We start from the raw sequence: 20,273 nt of genomic DNA on the forward strand, positions 1-20,273 counted from the left end.
TCATATTGCCAAGTAATTACTGCCAATGAGTTGGAACATGGATGTATTTAGATACTAACCACAAATAGACAAATGTGAAGTAAAAAATATTTTATACATACAGAATCTCACAAATAAATAGTGTAAGTGAATCATAAAGTTGTACAAACTTCCACCACTTGTAGGATTCAGTGGTTAAGTTTGGTGTAATCTAAAATAATAAATATTAGAACAAGACATTAGTACAAGACAAAGAAAATATTTTTTCAGATAAATTCATTTATTATGTTGTGGGACAACATTTACAAACCTTACTGTGCAAGTACAACTGTTGCTGCATTTTGACGACAGCATGCCCTGAAAACATGGCAAAACATCTCATTTCTCACTATTATTAAAGACAAGAAAATTCATCTTCCTCTCGTGCTGCAGTTGAAGGAACCGAGAAGCATCTTTCATTTCACTGATACATTGGGCAATTCATAAATTTCGAGCTTGCACATGTGAAAAGTCTGCAGTTTATCGGCAGCCAAATAAAACACTTGATGATCAAAACAAGTATTAAGCTCATGAAATCAGGCATATCCATTCATGTCATAACTCCGAAGAGAAAATTAACAGTTATTCACATGGTATTTGATGTTTCAGTCAATGAGTATGGCCCTCTGTGAAGAGACACAAATGATCATATTTACAAATACAACAAAATAACAGATTCAAGGGATATTTGCCATAAAATATTCAATTACTATACAAACTGATTCTCAGTCACAGCATTCTAACAAGAGTAGATCAAAAGCACTTGTGGCATCATAAATTAACAATCATCAATTTCCAACTACATATCATCTGATCCTGATGCTTTATTTGTTCTAATATGTTTCATCCCGGCTATTTACATGCACGTATGGAACGCCGTGCTCGGCTGCTGTTTTATTGCTATAACTTGTAATATACTTATGCAACGACATTTAACAAGAAGCGAGAGGAAAAAAAAAAACAGATTCAAGTGAGATAAACCTTTGTGAAAAACGTTCAGTGTTGCATGAAAAATAACCCATATGGTACGATCATCTACTATCAACAGAAAGCAGAGGGATCTGTGTGAGGGAGAGGTGCTCAGGGGGTTAAGGGGTCAGTGGTTGCAAAAAAAAAAAAAAAACATCAGCAAAACTGAACAATCAATAAGTGAGAAAGTACAATCAGTGAATATACATTCAATTGCAGTGACACGAGGAACATAACCACTGTGAATTAAATGAGGACTACGTCATATAATACGGCTCTACTGAACTTTGTCATTCCTTATAAAATAACCAGAACAGTTAATGAACTGAGTGGAAAAACAAAACCCTGAAAAGGAATGACAGAACAATGTAAGCACTACTTTAAAATCAAGTTAAATCTGACACCAAAATCTCAATATAAGGATCTGCTTTGTCAAAAACAAGGAACAAAGAACATGTATGGACTGGATTCTAACAGGCCAAAATGGTTTTAAACCTAAAACAGATACAAAGAGGGTCATCTCCCTTAATGAACCCATACGAATCCATAGTGGCTTGCATATTAAGGCTGCATGTAACATTGCAAGGCGATTTGTCAGACTGTCATCCCAGTGTTTCATTTAAACAATATATAAATTCACACATAAATTTCATTGAATCTTATCTGATATATATTTGAAAAGCTATTATTTTTGTAACAGCATAAATGGGATTCTAAGTAACATATCTTACAACGACAGCAATTTTTCTCTGTGATCTTCCTCGCTTGGAATCATCGGGAAACTTGTGGTCAATTTCCATCTCTGTATTTTCTGAGGGTCAATCTGTGGCAAGCGTCAACATCTCGAGTGGTCCTTTTATGATCTCCGACTTCTCTTCTCTTCTCTGTCTTACTCCCACACCAGTCCAGTCCTCGCCAACAGGGAGAGAAAGGTTGAAAATAACGCAGAGCCTTCTCGTTTCCAGCCGCACTGTCATTTTGCAACGCACCCCTTTCTTCTTTCTTCACATTTATTCATTTGTGATGATTCATTACTGGATGTTTTCCACATAGTTAGCAGGATAGAGGCCAGTTTGTCCGTCCTTGAGCCGGCCTTTGCACCAACCCTGATCATCTTCTTCACCAATTTTGGTGAACTCCTCCCCTGGAGAAAGGAGGAGGAAGGGGTGAATGATTGTTCTGCAGAAACCTCTTGTGAGTCTTTCACACCACTCTTGCTGCTTACCTGCTTTGAAGCTCAGCTCATCCTGCTCCTGTCCTTCATAGTCGTAGAGGGCTCTGACAGGCACAGATATGACTGGAGAAGCTGGCTCATCTTCAAATGGATTCCCATCACCGTTTGAGGAGAAAGGGTTACCACCTGTGTCTTCATCCGACCAGTCTGCAGTCTTCTCCACACTGCCCGCACTGGATGGACAGACAAAAGAGCCACTTAGAAAATGCGTTCTTATTTTTATCTCAGGGCCTTGTGCATTGACGGGATGAAGCAGGGACAAAAGTGAGAAAAATAAATATCACAACAAGTAAAGTAAAAACACATAAACAAAATATAGTGGGACAGCTTTGTGATCCGTCCTGAAAACTTCCTCCCTTCAGTTCTAAACAAGAGGAAAACATGCTTACTTATGGCATCAATGCTGCGAAGCAAGCGTTCGGTTCAGGCAGCATGACAAGTGATTTAAAAGTCGATTTGACGACACTCCAAGATCAAGTGAGAGTGCGCACAATGCTGAGGGAAGGCAATGCAACAAAACGACATGACTACATATGAAGAGGCACGTGGAAAATACAGCAACATGAGACCAAGCAAGATGAATCACTGTGGCGAACGTGTGATTGGGTTTGAACCTGAACGGCCAACAGAGGGAGCCACCTAAACACCAGAGAGAACTCGGCTCTGACAGAGTTAGAAGTTGAAAAACAGTAAACACACACACTGGCGCACACATGAAGGATTTACAGTCAGATCTATTCAGTGTCTTTTAACCTACTCCGTTTCTTCTGCAATTAAGTAAACATTTAAGCTGATTTATGCCAACAAAAACGCAGTATGATGGTTCGCCCCAAGGCTGAATTCACACATACATGTACTCATACATGTACATCTATATACATGTGTGTCAATATTCAGATCTGACTGTAAGACAGAAGCCTATTGGTGTGTCCCCCCCCATGCGCCCCCATGCGCATGACATGTGATGTTCTGTGAGACATGGCGCTGTTAGGAGCGAAGGACAGACACACACTGGCCTGGTGTGCAATGCCATTCCACTGACCATGCAGCAGAGCAACACAACAACCTGCCACCTGAGGGAGGAGAGAGGGTTACAAGGAGGAAGGGAGCAAAGGAACCGAGACGAAGAAATGGCAAGAAAGGCGACCCATGAAACAAAGATGGAAACAGAAAAGGCGGGGGGGGGGAGGGGTTGTGGGTCTGCGGAGTGTTTTCTCCTGTTCACCAACGTTTTTATTTCCTCTTTTTTCACACTGATGTGGTTGACTGTGGTCTGCTGCTCCACGGCCATCTCCTCCTCCTCCTCCTCCTCATCGTCGTCATCTTCAAATGGGTTAGAGCCCACTGGTGCTGTTTTATTGGGCACAGTCAGGCTGACAACATGGGACACAGTGAGAGATGGGTTGCTGACATGCACACACACATAAAGACACACCTGTGACATACGCGACCTGTGAACAAATTCAGAGAGTGATGCAGCCGGCCAATGGCGATGTTGACAGTCAACATGTGTTTTTAATTGCAAATACTCTTTCACATTGTGGACCTGCTGTGAAGGGCATATACGATGACGCAGCAGACAAACACAATGACCACTTGCAATTGTCCAATCATAGGTTAGCAGCCATGAGGACTGTTAAAAGACTGATACAGTTTCTGAAGAGGACGGTATCTTTGTTGCTTAAATGTACGCCGCAAATGTTAGCATACCCGGCTAATGAGTTTACCGTAGTAGGCATTCATATGCAGTATTTCCTCACTGAATGCTGGTCTTGGATGCTATCACACTGTAGGGTAACGTTAGCAGATCTGTACTGCTCTTTAGGATTTATTGGTTTACACTCCAGCAACCTCAGCCATGTAGTTATCTGAGATAGTATTACATTCGCCAAACACATCGGTTTATCATCATTGGAAAAGGATGTTCTCTAGTACAACCCCAACTGAGCCTTTCCAGGATGACCCTTTCATACCCAATCATGATACTATCACCTGTTATTTCTGTATCATTCTTATAACACAAGGACCAACTGGCTGTACACTGCAATACAAAAACAATGCCGACTGTTTATCTCAATGAGAATTATCATCCAGTGAGGATGCAGAATCTTTGCTGAGCCATGTAGCTTCGGCTCAGTCCAGCATTATACCAGCAAATGCTTTAAGATCCTTAAGTTAAGATTTAAGATCCTCTTTGAGGGTTCTCCTTTCAAAATGAGTCAAAAGGAAACATTAGTCAGGCAGAGACTGAGTTCTCCACCGACTCATGAAGCTAACATTACCTTAACTAGCTAACTAGCCGACTTAGAGCTTCAGGCCTTTGGCAGCTGTCATTTCAAGCCTGCCAAATTGTTTTTGGTCCGAAATCAAGGACCTACTATTACAATACAAGACTAAGAATTTTAACAGTACCATTGTAAATTGCATAATGTGTCATGTTATGATGGAAAGCTTTACACTAACAGTTACTTAGGTGGCAGGGCTTAACAAAAAAAGTTAATTGTGGTTTTGTACGTATTTCTATGTAACAACAAGTCACACCAACACGGCAGTGCAAACAGTCAACAAAACAACTGTGTTTTAAAGTAAACACAGATAGAAAAGATGTGACAACAACTTGTTTTGACTTGAGTGCTTCCACTAAAACCCGCAGGCATGCACATGATAATTAATACAAAGCTGTCAAAACATCATGACGCCACTTCCTGTGTGACCCATCAAATACTTAATTGTCAGCTCTGGGTTGTGTAGGTGATAACTCTTTCTTTAGTTTACTTCCTACCATTGTCACTTTGCACATCTAGGAACAAACCTTGCACTGGCTCTCCACCTGTATCAGAGGAAAGGCAGGGTTTCTACTCCTTGTTTACAGAATTATTGGACCGTGAGCAGCAGTTGGCCCTTGAGAGTGTGAAGTGGAGAAATGTAAACGCCTTTGTTTGCACAGTCATGCCATGCTCTGCCATGAGCTGAGCCTGAGGAGTTATTACAACAAACACTGCTCCACTGGGAGTCTGGCACAATGTAACTTTGGGGAGTTTCAGTCAACAAACAAAGCTGCCCTTATAACTATGAACTTAAGTGTTCAAGGAGCTGTGTTACTGTGTTATCCAGTGGGTGTTAAAACCATGAGCAGTGAAGCTTCAGACAAAGGGAAAAAATCACTACGGGCCTGGAAACTTTCAAGTTTTGATGCTGATAAAATTCTACTGAAAATTCAATCAAGCCAAGTCAAACAACATTCACAGTGAGGCCTGTTTTTGACCCTAAGTCAGTGCTCAGTCACGATAGAGAGATGATACCAATTATTTCCCCTATCCAGACCCTGTACATACACAATATTCTCCAGTCATGCCAAAAGATGTCGGAAGTGTCGGGAAACAATGTGCTGTTAATGCTGGTTAGGGGAGAGGCAGTTCACTTTCCCAAGTTCAGAGGTCAAATGCTTTCCGCGCCTGACATTCCCTTTGTTGACTCCTCAACACACTCCTCTAGTTCTCTCATCACTTCTGCATACACGCCACTTCCCACTGATGTCTGGAAAGATGGAGACAGCAGGTGTTTGTATTAAAATAAGCTGCAAAGGAATGCGAAGAGTCGAGGCCGAGTAATTTTAACAGACTGGCCGGACACGGGACAAGATAATGGCAGCTAATGCCGCTCTAAATCCTGATCATTTTCCACTTTAACTTAACACACATCTTTGCAAATGTGTCTCTGAAATGCGACAAGCTTTTATTTTAATCAGCTGTTTGTTGCCGTTTCCATGCACCACTGTTACTGTATGTTCTTAGCGCTGTTGCTACAACACCAAAGACACATTTCTCTGCAAGGGAGTTCTTATCTCTTCTTGGCTTGGCTTAGAAAGATTACATCATGTGACTAAAAACTGCCAATCAAACATGAAGTGGCTCTGGATGGAGCGGCTGCATTCCATTACACGCCACGAGATGATCACAGGGTTAAATCATTTAGAAGAAATTGGAAGAAAACCTTTTGCTTGAATCTCGAACAAGCCTGTGCTGTTTTCCTGTCACAAAAACATGTTAATCTGACTCCAGGTGTTTGACTTAAACACTGATCCAGACTTCTCTGAACTTTCCAGGACTAATATTCATGCTATGAAGGTCTCAGCGTGTGTGAGTAATATTTCCACAATTCTTCTTGGCCCGCTTTCAACTATGTACCAGCCGACTGCAGTCTCGCAGGGATGAACTCTCCCCCAACAAACTGAAACAGTCCTAAAGCTGTACGTCACTCCCGGAGCTTCCCTTATGTAATGTTCTACAAGCATTCCTTCAGGGGACGACGCCATGAGTGGTGAACTGGATTAGCTTCCGATGTAGGGAGTTGGGATGATGAAGACAAAGCATAAGTGTGCGTGTGTGCGTGTGTGCGTGTGTGCGTGTGTGTGTGTGTGTGTGTGTGTGCATTTACGAACAGATGCTCAGTTTTCTGTGTGCTTGTCAGAGACAGATAAAGTGAGTCAGTGAGCGATCAGGTATCTACCTGCTGCTGGTCTTGGCAGGCTGAACAGGCTGGTCTGACCCAGTTTGACTGATGCCTGTCAGAGTGACGCCCTCCGATGGCTTCTTCTTCTCTCGTCTGCTGAGGGTTCGGTTCAGGTCTATGGACCAGTCCTAGCGGACACACACAGACGCAGGTAAGAGTCAGTTATCACAGTTATAACTGTTCCAAATTTGGCCAGCTAGGTGGCTGAACTTGGTTCAAAACATGCCTTCACAGACAATAAGGAGAGAGAGCAGAGAACAAGTCACAGGCATGAGCACAGCAATATACACACACTTCAACACGGTTCAACAATATGTAAGACATTTCTCAGGCTGTGAGACGGACTCTGGATTCTAAAACTGTGCATGCTTTTGTGTTTATATAGTACAGTGTAGGCCTGACACAACGATGACCAGCATCCACCAGATGATGGAAAGAAATACAGCACCAAGGAGTCTCCCCTCCACCAGAGGCTAAGCAGGGAGAGCAGAGAAAAAGAGATAGTCCAGTACCTGAACAGCAACACGCTCAGAGAGAAGAAATGTTTTCTTTTTAGAAATTTTGCTGCAAAAAGCTTTCCCCCCCCCACAAATGACTGGTTTCATTCTTGGATTTTTAGTGTTGTTGAACAGAGCCTACACTCACAATGACTGACTTACTCTTAAAAAGCTTATTTGAACGATACTGGAAATTTCCAGCATCCATCACGACATGACAGCATGATATCAACTTTGTGTTGGAGCTAGATGTCTGAAATAAATCAACAGAAGTCGTACGGTCACTCTCATATAAATGACAGATGACAACAGTAAGTGTGACCTGACCCCTGTCTGACCCCTCTGATTTATCAGGCCTCTCAAACTTTTAAAGATCAAATGGTATTTCGGCCATGGTGGCATCATGTGATGTACTGCAGGGGTCATATGGTAGGGGTCAGAGTTCAAAGGTTAAAAAGAACAGTAAGAGCTGTGCCACGGAGAAAATGTGATATCCGGGACAAGCTTTGTAACCATCCTGCAGTCTCGGTAATATTCTTTGAAACTTGAAAACGAGATACAAACAGTATCACTTCAAACAAACACACACAGATGGAAGCAGTAAGGAGTGAGAGTGCTGTTGGGAAAAAAAGGATCCCCCCCCCCCCCACAGCTGTTGTGAGAAGAACAGCCCTCCCATGCAGAACTCACTACAATGGACCTTCTCTTAAAGGAGCGAGGATGGGACCAGTCCACATTCTGTCAGACATGGGGAAAGGGAAGCAGGTGACAGAGCAGGGTTAATGCAGAGCTGGTGGCTTGCAGAACAATTAAGATGCAAGTGTGCTGTATTGGTTTGGGCGTTTAGTTCAATATCCATCCGAGTTTCTTTTGGATATCTACCGTGTCTGAGCTGTCTGACAGGTTAAGTGTTTTTGTCGTGTGCGTGTATCTTGCTGCATTCCTTCCTTAAAAAGCCTTTCAAAAACACAGCGGTACTCAGAGAGAAAAACAGCCTGGTAATGATGGAAGTGGAAGAAGGCGCCTCATTGGAACAGCTATGCCTGCAAGATCTCTCAGCGGCACTATAAATTAGCATTGCAGACGCATGCAGCTTTCCTTTCCCTTCTCTTTTTCTTATTTCACCTCCTGCTGGGAAGATGACATAAACTACGTCCCTCTCATCGCGACTCTGACCACGGAGGAAAGACTTATTTCCACCCCTGCTGTCAAACAACATACATCAATGACAAAAATGACACCGGGCTGTAACTCCTGCTTGGTCTCTGTGTAACACTGTGAAAAACCATGGCACTGCTGCCCTTGGTGTTTTTTCCTAAAACATTTTTCAGCATGATTTATTCATCCATTTCTGCTGTCATCTTGATTTGTGGTTCTAACAGTTGGGCCTGGGAGAGCACCAGCAGCCTTTAAGAGGAGATACTAGCATCACTAGATAAATAATTCATCCATATTTACCTCGCTAAATAACATGGGACTTCCTTAAGAGTTCATGTGATTAAATAAAGTGAGGGACCATGACCTGATAGATGTCCGTTTGTGGATCTGTGACATTTTTTGGGAAACTATTGAGAGCCACTCTGGATGGTTTTCCACCTCCATTCCTCTATTAAACATTTAGCCATGTTTCTGTTTATTCTACTTTTTTACTAGTTTAAATCAAGGGTGTAGTACCTCAAACTGGGGCCAGTTCATTGGCATGCCAGGGCCTTGATTGGACCGGAACCATTTCAGGTCCTCCTCCGCATCAGTAGCAGAGACTGTGTCTTCCAGCGTGTGGTAGATTGTCTGGAATCTATGGAGACAACATTACACAGTGAAATCTCAAGCGTCAACACATGCAGACATTCAACAGCCTGTCTGACCAGCGCTTGTTAGCGAGCAACCCTGTGTCTCACCTGTGATTGGTGGAGAGATCCAGGTGCTGTTTAACCTCCAGCAGCAGCTCTTTGAAGAAGCGGATGCGTTTTTCCTCAAACTGCTGCCACTGCTCAAACACCTGCTCCATGTTCTCCATATACTGAGGGGTCAACTTGTCAAGTTCTTCCAGGGATTTCTCATAGCGTTCTTTAGTCTGGGAGAAAACGAGGACGAAGTGAAGTGACAACTGGATCACACTGACAAACATGAATTGCTGATGATGGACTTGTATCTAGACTGCCAGCTCAGTCTCTAACAGTGCTGATGTCCTTTTTAACAGACCAGTAACATCTGTGACTATATACATATCGTATACCCATCAAGGCTAGCACAAATATTGACATTTTGGAAGATATTCATAGATGGACTTTAATACCACACTTAAGTCTTAGTTCACACAGAGTAGGTCTTTTTCGGTCAACACCCATTGAAGCAACAGATAAACTTAAGCTCTTCCAGTAGTGAAAGACTATTATAAAGCAGCCTAACTAAGGCCTTTAATAGGTTGGTGTATGCCTAATTATAAGGATTTACATCGAAGAACATTTAAGACTGAACCTTGAGTGGGCTAGCAGCACGTCGCACTCTCTTAAGCCAAAATAAAACACCTTCTTTCCAAAGGAAGCTCTACCTTCTGCACCTCCTGCTGACACTTCTCCACCTTTTCCTGGAGCTTCTTCTGGGCATCAGGGTTGTTGTTGCTCTCCAGTTTGCTGTTGGTCTCCCTGCTGGCTGCCAACTTCTCCTCTTTGCAGGCAGAGTGGTAAGACTTCTTCATTGTTTCCATCTGTGGATTCAACCGATAAAATGGTGGCAGTCGTGTAAGGTAACTTAGAACAGCTGTGCAGAGCAATCAAAGATCGGTGTCTGACTCAGGGATTTAAGTCAGTCAGTCACTGAAAGCATTCTATCTTTAATTGAATGAACAACAACATCTTTTAATAACAGAACTGTTGTCAACTATTCTAAACATAGCCATCTGTTTCCAAAATGAACATGCATGTCACTACCCCACCGTCACTTCGGAGAAAAGTCTTCGAGGACATTTTAGTTAATTTTCTTTTGTTGAGGCTGATAACATGTTCACGTCTGTGCCTGAACTATGTGTCATTCACCAATTCATCAGAAGTTTGTTATTTTGAGGCCAAGGAAGAGAGGAAACATGGAAACAGTGATGGTGCCTGATAAGTTTTATATGGGCTGCATTTACAACAACAGGAAATCACCCTCCTCTGTCACCTTGTTTATTTTAGAACTCTAACAGATAAGTATTGAGGAACTCTTCCATGCTAGTTCTATTTGAAGAGTGTCTTGGGCAGTGCCCAGTGTAGCTTGGGCCAAGGCCAGAGCAGCCAAAGGCAGCAGCCGGTCCTCCTCCCCAATTTGGTGTAACAGGCATTTCAGTGTTCCTCTATTTGTGAGTGCGGAAAACAAAATGTCAATCCAGTAAAACACATGAGGGCTTAGGACTATGAGTCACATACTGTATCTGGTTTAGCATGTACGTATGTGTCTACTATTGACATACTGCCCCCGTCAGCTACTCATTTCTAGACTAGTTAATTAGCCTCATTTCCTCCCTGCCCTCTACCACTTGTCCCTGCCTGTCTGGTCAATCAATAAATCACTATGGCTACAAAACTGTATTGTTCTGTCCCTGCTCAATGACAAGGCCAGGATATCACCACCCCCTGGTGACATCATACACACACAGGAAATGGGGGGGGGGGGTTTGGCCTGGGAGTTGCGAAACGTCCAGTGGCTTTGAACATACAAACACTTGCATGTGCACAGTCCTATATATGCGTGCAGAGAAACGTAAGGGCTTTGTGTACTGCAGAGCAAGCAGGCTGCTAAAATGAAAGCAACGTAGGAAATACACTGACCTGACTTTGAACTAAGAGGCATCCTCACCCTGAAAGCTCTCTGTGTTTCCTCCCTTTTTACTGACAGTCAAAGAACTACAGGATACACTAAATGGCACACTGCGGCTAATGTTTGGCAACAGCTTCTTATCCAAGATTAAGAAGTTGCGCTTGTGGTTCTGCTCTGCTCTGCTGTTGTTTAGCAGGCAGGTAGTCATGGAAGAAAACACCAGTGAGTCAGTAACATGTAATCATGTGAACTGAAGGGTAAAATTGGCTGTAAACAGTGACTTGAAAAATGACTTCCTTGTGGTAACTAGTTGGCAGTTTGATAGAAATGTCTCTAAAAAGGTGCTACCACTACACAACACATCATACTGCTTAAGTATCCTGCGAGCTCCTGACAAGTCTGAGATCCAAACCTCTTTGAGTTTCTTTGCCCACGGCTTCTGAGCCTTGCGGAAGCCGTCGTCAGCCTCTTTAGTCTCTTTGAAGCCGCCGATCATCTGTTTGTGGTAGGCGTCTCTCTGCCAGTTCTTCAGCTTCTCATAGTCTTCCCCCATCAGTGCTGCTTTCACCTCCATGTGGAGCTCGCTCACCTTCTCCGCCTCCGTGCACAGAGCCGACCACGCCCGCTCCAGCGTACCATACTGAGGGCCTGAGGAAAGAGATATTTACCAGTCAGAGTCTGTGAATGTCAAGCTTTGAGGGGTTATGGAAAAATCACATCTGTTTGTGTTTTGCATGAGCACAGTGTTGTGGTTTAAACGCATTGCCCCTAAGAGAGCAGCGAGCACAATGACCGGGACTCTTTCTCCTATTGCTGACATTTTAAATATAATATTCCAACCTTTTTCTATGAGTTGCCGCCAGCGCTTCCCCCACTCTGTGAGCTGCTGTGCGTAGGACTTTTCAATGCGTGCCCGCTCATGGAGGCAGTTCATCAGATCGTTGCACAGTCGGTTGCCATCGTCTACCCGTTTCACTGTTCGCTTGTAGTTACCAACCTGAGAACAGGCAACAGAGACACAAACAGAGAAAACAGACAGAGAGCACAACAACGTTATTGGCTTAATAGTTTCTTTTTAATGATCTGCAGCAGCACTTTTGTGTTGCAGACGTGTTGCGGCAAAGTTGTTATATTCATTGGATTTATTCTACTTATTTCATCAGTTGCTGCTGGGATGTAAATCTCAACACAGCAGTTTTCAGCAACAAGCATTCACTGCGGAAGAACTGTTGTCCTGGATTTAAGGGCAGGTGGTGTAAAGGATTTAATGCGCCTCACCTCCCAGAAGCTGTCACTGGAGACATCGATCATGGAGTCATCGTAGGAGCCTGACATCGCTGCTGCCCTGAGTTACACTCAGTGCGTAGGGCCTAGAAAAAAACACATAAAACAAATGTGTTAATGAATGAAGGTAATTAAAACACCCTCTTAGATTCCTGGCTACTCTTAAGGGATACAAGTTTTAAGAACGTAGAAAAAAGGTTAATTAGTGGTCAATTAATATTTAGCAGAGAAAAATTAACCATAAAATCAACTATTTATCAACTGTAAAACAGATAAATAGTTTTATTTTCCTCCTCCCATGCTTACAGCACGGAACAAGACAGCACTTAAGACAGCTTAGTTATTAAATATATACAGAAAAATGGAAGTGAGACACATCTTTTACACACTGTCTGACTTGTTCTCATCATATGTAGTGTGAAACCAACAGTTGAAGGACAACAAGGTCGAGCCAACTTTATCATTCTGTCACACCAGCACTCCTCAGAGACTACAGGTGTGGATCAGACGCTGATAAGAGCGTGAATACTGTGAGTAAGAAAAGAAACAGTTCAGAGAAGTGAGAGGTATGAAAACGGAGGGGGAATGAAAGTGTGTGATCTGGTTTAATAATCTAGACAGCAGGTGGTTGTTTTCAGACATTTCTATAACCTCACTGCGCTAAACACATGACAAACTCAAACCACAGTGGTTGCTGGCAGCACACCGAGTCTCTAAACTGTATATGTGTGTGTGTGTGAGAGAGTGAGAGATTCTGACAGAGATAGAGAATAAGAAAGTGTCAAGAGGCACTCAGTGGGCAGCTTCCGTTTCCTTCAGACGGGTCCGACAGTCAGTCCTCTGTTACCCCCTCCCTGTGTCCATCATTTCAAACTCAACAGCCCTGCAAACAGTCTCTCTTTATTCCTCTGCTCCATCCTCCTTCTCCTCTCTGCTCACTCTTCTCCTCCCTTCTCCATCAGCCTGCAGCGTCTCCTCTCTCTACAGCTCTGACTGGCCCTGTTCAGGTCTAGCATCTGGTAACCATATATATATATATATATATATATATATTCAGGCTGTGGTGACGTCCAGCCGGGACAGACTGCAGGCATCAGAAGTCGTCTCGAATGCATCTCGAGTGACAGCTCGAGATCAGATTTTACTTTCCAGCTCACATTCAGTTGCACCTCTCTGAAAACCTCAACCACAACCAGGAGGGGAAAACTACAAAGAGCCACAACAAGTTATCGATGAGTCATTTAAGAGAAGATTAATCAAAAATAACTTTCATGATTAACAGACTACATGGCTGAGTCACTGCTTATAGAATTATTGATAATTTCACTGACTATGAAAAGGGTTGCAACCCCAGTGCTCAGCCATGCAGCAAGCCAGAGGATGAAAAAACTAATCGACCTTGTTTGGGTTTTTTTTTAGCAAGCGAGAAGTTCAAAAGGCTAATAATCTACTCAGAGGGGCATTTGTGTTCACACTCAAGTGATAGAGGCTTTCTGACACAATACAGATATCTACACGAGATGACAAAAAGGATCCCTTGAAGATCACTTGATTTGGTTTTTGGTGACATCTGATCAATATTTTCAAGTTTAAAAATTAACCTCAAACCTGAAACAATTAACTCAACGGACAGTCAGCTACACTCATTCAGACAGCAACATCTGTCGAAACACCCATCATTAATCTGAAGCTGTCCAGAAGATGCATTTTAGCGCTAAGTGTGAACACAGAGGGCCTCTTTCAGCTGAGGGAGACAGCGAGAGGATGAGGGCTGGCGCTTAGTGTGTGTGTGTGTGTGTGTGTGTGTGTGTGTGTGTGTGTGTGTGTGCTGGCCGGTGGTCAATGGCCCGTGCCCTCCATGGCAGGACTTGGACAGAGGCTAGTATTGTGATCACTGCTAGCTGGGGAACAATCCTCCCTTTAACTGTGTTTGTAGTTTACAATCAGGTCAGTCAAACTGTCAAACACACACAAGTACACACACAACCACATCCACGCAAATAGATGTCTGTCAGCATTTCTGGGGCCAACCATATGTTTAATTTTACTCAACTTGCTCATGAAAGATAGCCTTGGTAATAGACATAACTGTGTGTGAACTTGTCTGCTTTCTTGGTTTTTTCTTATATGATTCTCACACACACACACAAAAAAAAATATATGAAAAAAAATAAAATATTGTATATGTACAGGGCAGTGGTCCAAAGTTTTCTGTTGCCTCAAGGCCTCATGAGCATTGCAATGGACAACAATTTATCACTGGTGCGATCCATCAAACATTACATGTGTGTGTAATAGAGGAAGGAAAACAATAGAAGTCAATTTCTCATCATGAAAAATCACACACTCTCCAGCCCAGCGTTGTCCTCTTGTCCCTTCTGCGTTTCCCTACCAGCTGTTCATATTCGTCTTTCACCAATCACTGCTGCAGCACAAGAGACTGACACACAAGGGACAAATGGAACGAGCCATGAATATCTTTTCTAAACATGGCAACAACTCATCTGACATTAAACACTGCTGACTGCAAACGTTCACCAGCAGCATAAGCAGAACAGCATAAAATCTGTTTAAAGAAATGACAATTTCAGTGATCTACAGGAAAGACTTCTTAAGTCAGAACTATTAATTGGGAATTCCTTCATCACAAAAGCTCTCTCCCAGGCGTGATGCAATCAGCAGCAAACAGGAACAGCCATCTGCACACCCTTGGCTCTGTAGGACACGAGGACTGCGTTAAACAATTGAACGAGGCTTGACCCAGAACTGTAAACAATACTGTTGACTAAGTCGAGGTCTGAAGTCCACTCAGTCTGTCACTCCAGAGGAGAATGCTGGAACGCCACGAGCTGCTATGCACAACCAAGAAAAACCCACATGGGAGAATTTGTAGAGAACGTTGAGATGGAAGAAATTACCGTGCAGCATCGTGTTTTTGTCATCTAAATTTAAAGTGACAAATAAACACATAAATCTGTTTCTTTCCTGTCAACAAATGCATGATTTCATCAAGTATGTAGAAACCTGGCAGAATTGGGGTTCTTAGATTACAGGCTTAGTGGTTATGTAATCGAACACAACAATGAAAGTCTGATAAGCGAATGTACCGAGCATGCTGGAATTTAGCTGCGGACAACAGCCGAAGATAGAAGTGAACAAATGCATTCCTCAATGCTACCATGCCCAAACTGAACCTTGGCAAGTTAAGCAAGTTCCCACACTGTCACGACTCATCCGGCTCATTCTGGAAACAAAGTTCATGCAGGATTAACAAATATCAGTAGTTTGTTGATATTGGGGATAATGATTCTGAGAGCGGCAGCTGCCTGCAACAGGTGACAAGTGGCAAGATACTGAGACAGCAAAAGCCAGAGATGTGGGGTATTAAAAGCACATGAAAGCTAACTGTACTGTGCTGCTGGAAACGAGAAGACCTGAGTCACGTCTAAGTAACAGACACATGAGCTGCCAATGACCTTTCCAACCGGCGCAGGGAGGGGAGAACTGGAAAAGAGGACGCAACCAAAGGAAGAGACAAGGTATGCAAAACGTTGGAAATATAAGCCCCAGTACAAGAGTATATTCTTCCCCACAAACCACCAGAAAACTGTCTATTCCCCCGTGTTTATGTTTCTCAGAGAGCTCTGGAGGTTGTCACTCCGAAACGGCGTCAAGAATGGAGCTATGGAGCAGGAAACAACAGGATACACAGACCTGAGAGATGAGCGCATACTCGGCTGACAGGGACATGCATACCTGTCCTGAAGCCGTGTATGTTTTTGTTAGTGGGTGAAAAGTAGGAAAACAACCCGAGTGGTGCTTTTTCACTACAGAACAAACGTTTATCAGCAGAGTTATAGGCAAGGACATCGCCGGACTAATGTCACACAATCTCAACATTTCATTCTGCTTCAGTCTGGCTGGTCAAGTAATCAGTAACTTCTGGAAAGTGTGCACAGCAAGTGGAGTATCCTGAGGTTTGCTGCTGGGTCATACTTGGTTTTCTGCCAATACTGTGACCTCCCAGCCTTATCGGCATGATGGCAATGTAAGCAAGAACCTGCTATGCTCACAGGTTTTCTCTAAATGAGAGTGCATGACTTGATTTAGGAATCTACTAGTCCCTTTTTTTATCCAGCTGTTTCCAACCATTATTTTCATAATCAATTAATCTGCAGACTATTTTCTTTATTTACTGTTAAAAATGTCAGTAAATTGTGAAAAATGCCAATCACATGTTCCTTGTTGATGTCCCCAGATGCCTTGTTTTTGTTATGAAGAATGACAGAGAAACAGCAAATGGTCAAATTGGAGAAACTGCAAACAGAGAATTTTTGGCATTTTTGCTTAAAGAAGTAGCGACAACGATTAATGGATTATTAAAATAGTTGCAGATAAAGTCTACTGACTCACTGTTGCAGCTCCAAAGTGAAGACCTTTGCCTCAGGAACAGTAACGTGATCATTGGGATTGAAAGACAGCACCATTACATAACAAGCAAGCTTTAAAAAATCCTGTGCAATGCCTTGATGTCTTAATCACATGAAAATTGCTTCTCTGACCGGGGGTGATTTTTTTTTTTTTGTCTGTTTCCATTTCCTTCCTTTGTTGCATAAAACGGCTGCAATATCTCACAGGCAGGGACTGCAGCTGAGCTGATCTATCCCTTCAATATTGCGGTTTCACAGCAGGACATTGCTAAATCCCGACTGAGCTATGAGAGAAAAAATACAATCATTCCTTTGCTTCTTTCTCTGTCGGTGCACGCTTGCACACAAGCTTGAAGGTCAGAAGTTTCCATGGCAATCACAGGTCATGGCCTTGATTTTCTTTCCCTGTCAGTCAATCACCTCTGCCCTCCTTCCTCATGTGAGCTCAACAGCTGCACAGGACTGCTGATCTCACACGGATGGGACATTTCGAATGTGGAGTACTGACTCCCACCTATCCAGGCCTTATAAAGATCACTGACCGAGCTTCACACTGTGGTTAAGAGGTTCCAAAACACCAGACAATGAAGCCGTTGGTCCATCAACACCAGGTCAACTGTAGCCTCAACATAACTGACCAGTCCGCCTGCTCAAAAACCCCATGCTCCATGGTTGAGGAAAAACAATGGCATTTGTTCCACACTTTCAGGCATTTTCCACAGGACACACCAGCAGCATAGAGAGGAACATAATGGAGGGAAATTCGGTATTACATGACAGGGAAGGGGAGATCCTGACGTAACCGTCAGGCACTTTTTCCTGTGGAAGCCCCTGTCCTGCACGCAGAGTCTCATGTGATGCATTTAAAGCTGCAGACTTTTCAGGAAAGTGCCGTGAACACAACTCATGTGCTATGTACACATTAGCAAATTCTTTCACAGAGACAGAGAGCACAGAGGAGCCTAAAACTTGGCTTCAGCGTTTGAAACTTTCTGGAGCTGCTTACTGGATTTAAAAGAACCAAACAGCTGTGAATAAGGGCTGCAACTAACACATATTTTCATTAGAAATTAATCGTTTAGTCTATGAAGTGTCAGAAAAATGCTCATTAAAATATCTGAGAAAACAAGGTGATGCTTTCAAATGCTTTGTTTTGTCTGACTGACAATCTCAAAACCCAGTTTTCACTAATATAAACCCTAGACAAAGAGAGACTGCTCAAGTTTAGGATCCAAAATCTAAACATATTCGGTTTATCATCAGCAAAGCAGCCAGCAAATAATCACATTTCAGAGTGGGATTAAATATTTCCACTATAATAGCAAATTCAGTGATTTTGGGGGGCCAGATCTGTGATTAACTTAGTGAAATAAGCTTTCACAGATTAGCTGACGCTCACTCATGCTGGCAGGCTGCATGAACTGAATTCTGCTGGACAGCGGCTCATGTCCCTGTAACTGCTTCATGTGTGCTACAGATCCCTCTAAATGGAGAACAGTGCCTGCAGGATAAACTGGAATACCCTTTCTAAGTTTAGCTCGGTTCTGTGACGGCGCAATCAGTTCACATGGCCCCCCAGAAACTAGGAACTATAGGATTTTTCACAGAGCTTTCACTACTGCTTTACCCTGACAACACTACTCTCCTAACAAACCAGATGCAGATATACAGTCACCAAGCATGTGTAGGTATCCCAGCTGCATGACTGTGATGACTGATTTCTTCCACTGATTCATGACAATATCATGGCTGTTTGTCATGCCCAGAAGGTTCCCTGTTCCCTGCCTCACGTGATTAATGGTCTCGTGTGGACACGGATTTGACTGTAAATGCTCTAAATGCTGTGTGTGCATGCAGCTTGGGTTAAATGTACAGTGCAGGAGTCAGGACTGAACTTGGCAGCCAGCTGGCACTGCGCAAATAAAAAAAAAAACAAGAAACCGGCTGAACCGAGCACGGAGCACGGGGCAGCCCTGAAACGAAACCAGGCTGCCAGCAGGAACTGATGCGTCTCTCTCCATTGAAAATGACAAAATCGTGTATTGTTGTGAGCGTAACCATGCAGCATGATATGACACAAACCAGGGGTTATCTTTACTTGCGAAACCTGCCCCGCCCTTTATCACTCCATGCAATGAAACACTGGTCTGTAGTCTGTGAAAACTAGACAGCTAGGGCAAAACGTCTTGAGGCAACTACATGAGTTCAGCTGGTTCATAACAACCAAAATGCGATGTTAATAAACTACAGCAGCACGTTGTAAACTACGACCTAACGGTGCTAGCTTAGCATGTCTTTGGACTTTTAATACCCTGAAGTTACTGCAACCGTTTTGTAGATACAGTCGGTGAACTAGTTAAATATCATTTTTATATTTAATTCCACATCTGAAATCACGCAAGCACCGCCGCTAATGTAGGTTTTTCTCAATTAAATCATTTTCAGTTTTTATGAACACCGCAGTAACGTTACCAAGCGTCTCCCATCGGGAAGTAAGTTAACTTCAACGTTAGCCACTAAGTAGCTCTACTGTTAGCGAATTAGCCACAGCCCCTTTCGTAAAAAGTTAGAAGGTACAACGTAAAAGTTTTGGTTTAAGCTTACCCGGTACAGGTTTATTCCTCTTGCTGGTTTAGATTTAATTGAAGAGTTAATTCTCCTGTTGGTGCCAATTTACAAATCTTAACGCCCGTTTTTCTGCTCAGCAGCGGCACCATCTATTGACTGGTGACTGACACAGCCGTCACTTACCCGCAGTGTGGCGCAGCACATCCGGTATAAGTAATTTCAAAATAAGACCAGCAGCAAAGAAGATAAGCGTTTGAATTTCTAAAACACCTCACAAATGTTCTAAAATAAATAAGTACATGGACTGTAGTTAAGTACAGTTTTGAGGTAATTGGATTTTACTTCAGTATTTCTATATCCAAGTAGGAATTTAAGTCTTTTCTCCACAATTGTAACAGTTATAGTTGCTACTTAATTTGAAGATAGAGGTTTTACTTAGAAAACATGTGATCACCTTAGAAAATATGATGCATACAGAATAAACTGTCTCAGAGTATATATAATAGTAGTTATATAATAGTTTAATAGTTGTAGTTTCACCTTGACTGGTTACAACATTAAAATACTACCTAGTAGTTCAGTAACAATAATCAAATAAAATAATACATAAAGACATAGGATGTCTTTTGCTTGTTGTAATGGAGTATTTCTACATTGTTGTATAGCTATATAACTTAAGTACATAGACAGTATATGTAGGGGTTCTGGTACTGAGATAATGCCTGTTGAAGCTATGGAAGCCACTGCTGAGCGACGCCATGAAGTGTCAGGCAAGTGTTGAAATCTTTATTTTGAAATCTACTCTCTTCCGATTTTGCCGTATACCAAACCGGCCCGCTTTATGCAAACAGTGGAGAGGCGCGGCTGTCTGACGTCACATCCCTTGAAAAGTTTTTCTAGTTACTTTGTCCTGAGGCTCCCTTAGCACTGGTTCCCCGAGGTCTGGGGCCCTGCAGGGGCCCTACA

At 42.8% G+C, this 20,273-nt stretch overlaps 1 protein-coding gene across 4 annotated transcripts; it reads right to left on the bottom strand.

Moving 5' to 3' along the window:
• Positions 1-238: 238 nt before the first annotated feature.
• pacsin2 (protein kinase C and casein kinase substrate in neurons 2) lies at positions 239-19,482 on the bottom strand. 4 transcript variants are annotated; one of them, XM_076722289.1, is made up of 11 exons: positions 19,344-19,482; positions 12,304-12,395; positions 11,866-12,022; positions 11,438-11,673; positions 9,782-9,937; positions 9,129-9,304; positions 8,905-9,025; positions 6,731-6,861; positions 3,451-3,594; positions 2,213-2,394; positions 239-2,131 (listed from the first exon to the last, which is right to left on the bottom strand). In XM_076722289.1, the coding sequence occupies exons 2-11, from the start codon at positions 12,358-12,360 to the stop codon at positions 2,019-2,021; spliced, it is 1,473 nt and encodes a 490-aa protein (XP_076578404.1). In that variant the 5' UTR covers positions 12,361-12,395; positions 19,344-19,482; the 3' UTR covers positions 239-2,018. The 4 variants fall into 4 exon arrangements, with proteins under 4 accessions (XP_076578404.1, XP_076578405.1, XP_076578402.1 ...); XM_076722290.1 differs by lacking the exon at positions 3,451-3,594; XM_076722287.1 differs by lacking the exons at positions 239-2,131; positions 2,213-2,394 and having other exon boundaries at positions 2,986-3,594.
• Positions 19,483-20,273: the final 791 nt, after the last annotated feature.

Source organism: Chaetodon auriga, chromosome 22 (genome assembly GCF_051107435.1).
Source record: "Chaetodon auriga isolate fChaAug3 chromosome 22, fChaAug3.hap1, whole genome shotgun sequence".
NCBI lineage: Eukaryota > Metazoa > Chordata > Actinopteri > Chaetodontiformes > Chaetodontidae > Chaetodon > Chaetodon auriga.

Excerpts from the sequence above, each read along its gene's own strand:
- pacsin2 (XM_076722287.1), bottom strand. The coding sequence starts at position 12,360 with ATGTCAGGCTCCTACGATGACTCCATGATCGATGTCTCCAGTGACAGC. Across the intron at positions 11,674-11,865 it reads GCGGCAACTCATAGAAAAAG|GCCCTCAGTATGGTACGCTG; the intron begins GTTGGAATATTA and ends CTCTTTCCTCAG. Across the intron at positions 6,862-8,904 it reads TGAACTGGCCCCAGTTTGAG|GACTGGTCCATAGACCTGAA; the intron begins GTACTACACCCT and ends TGTGTCCGCTAG.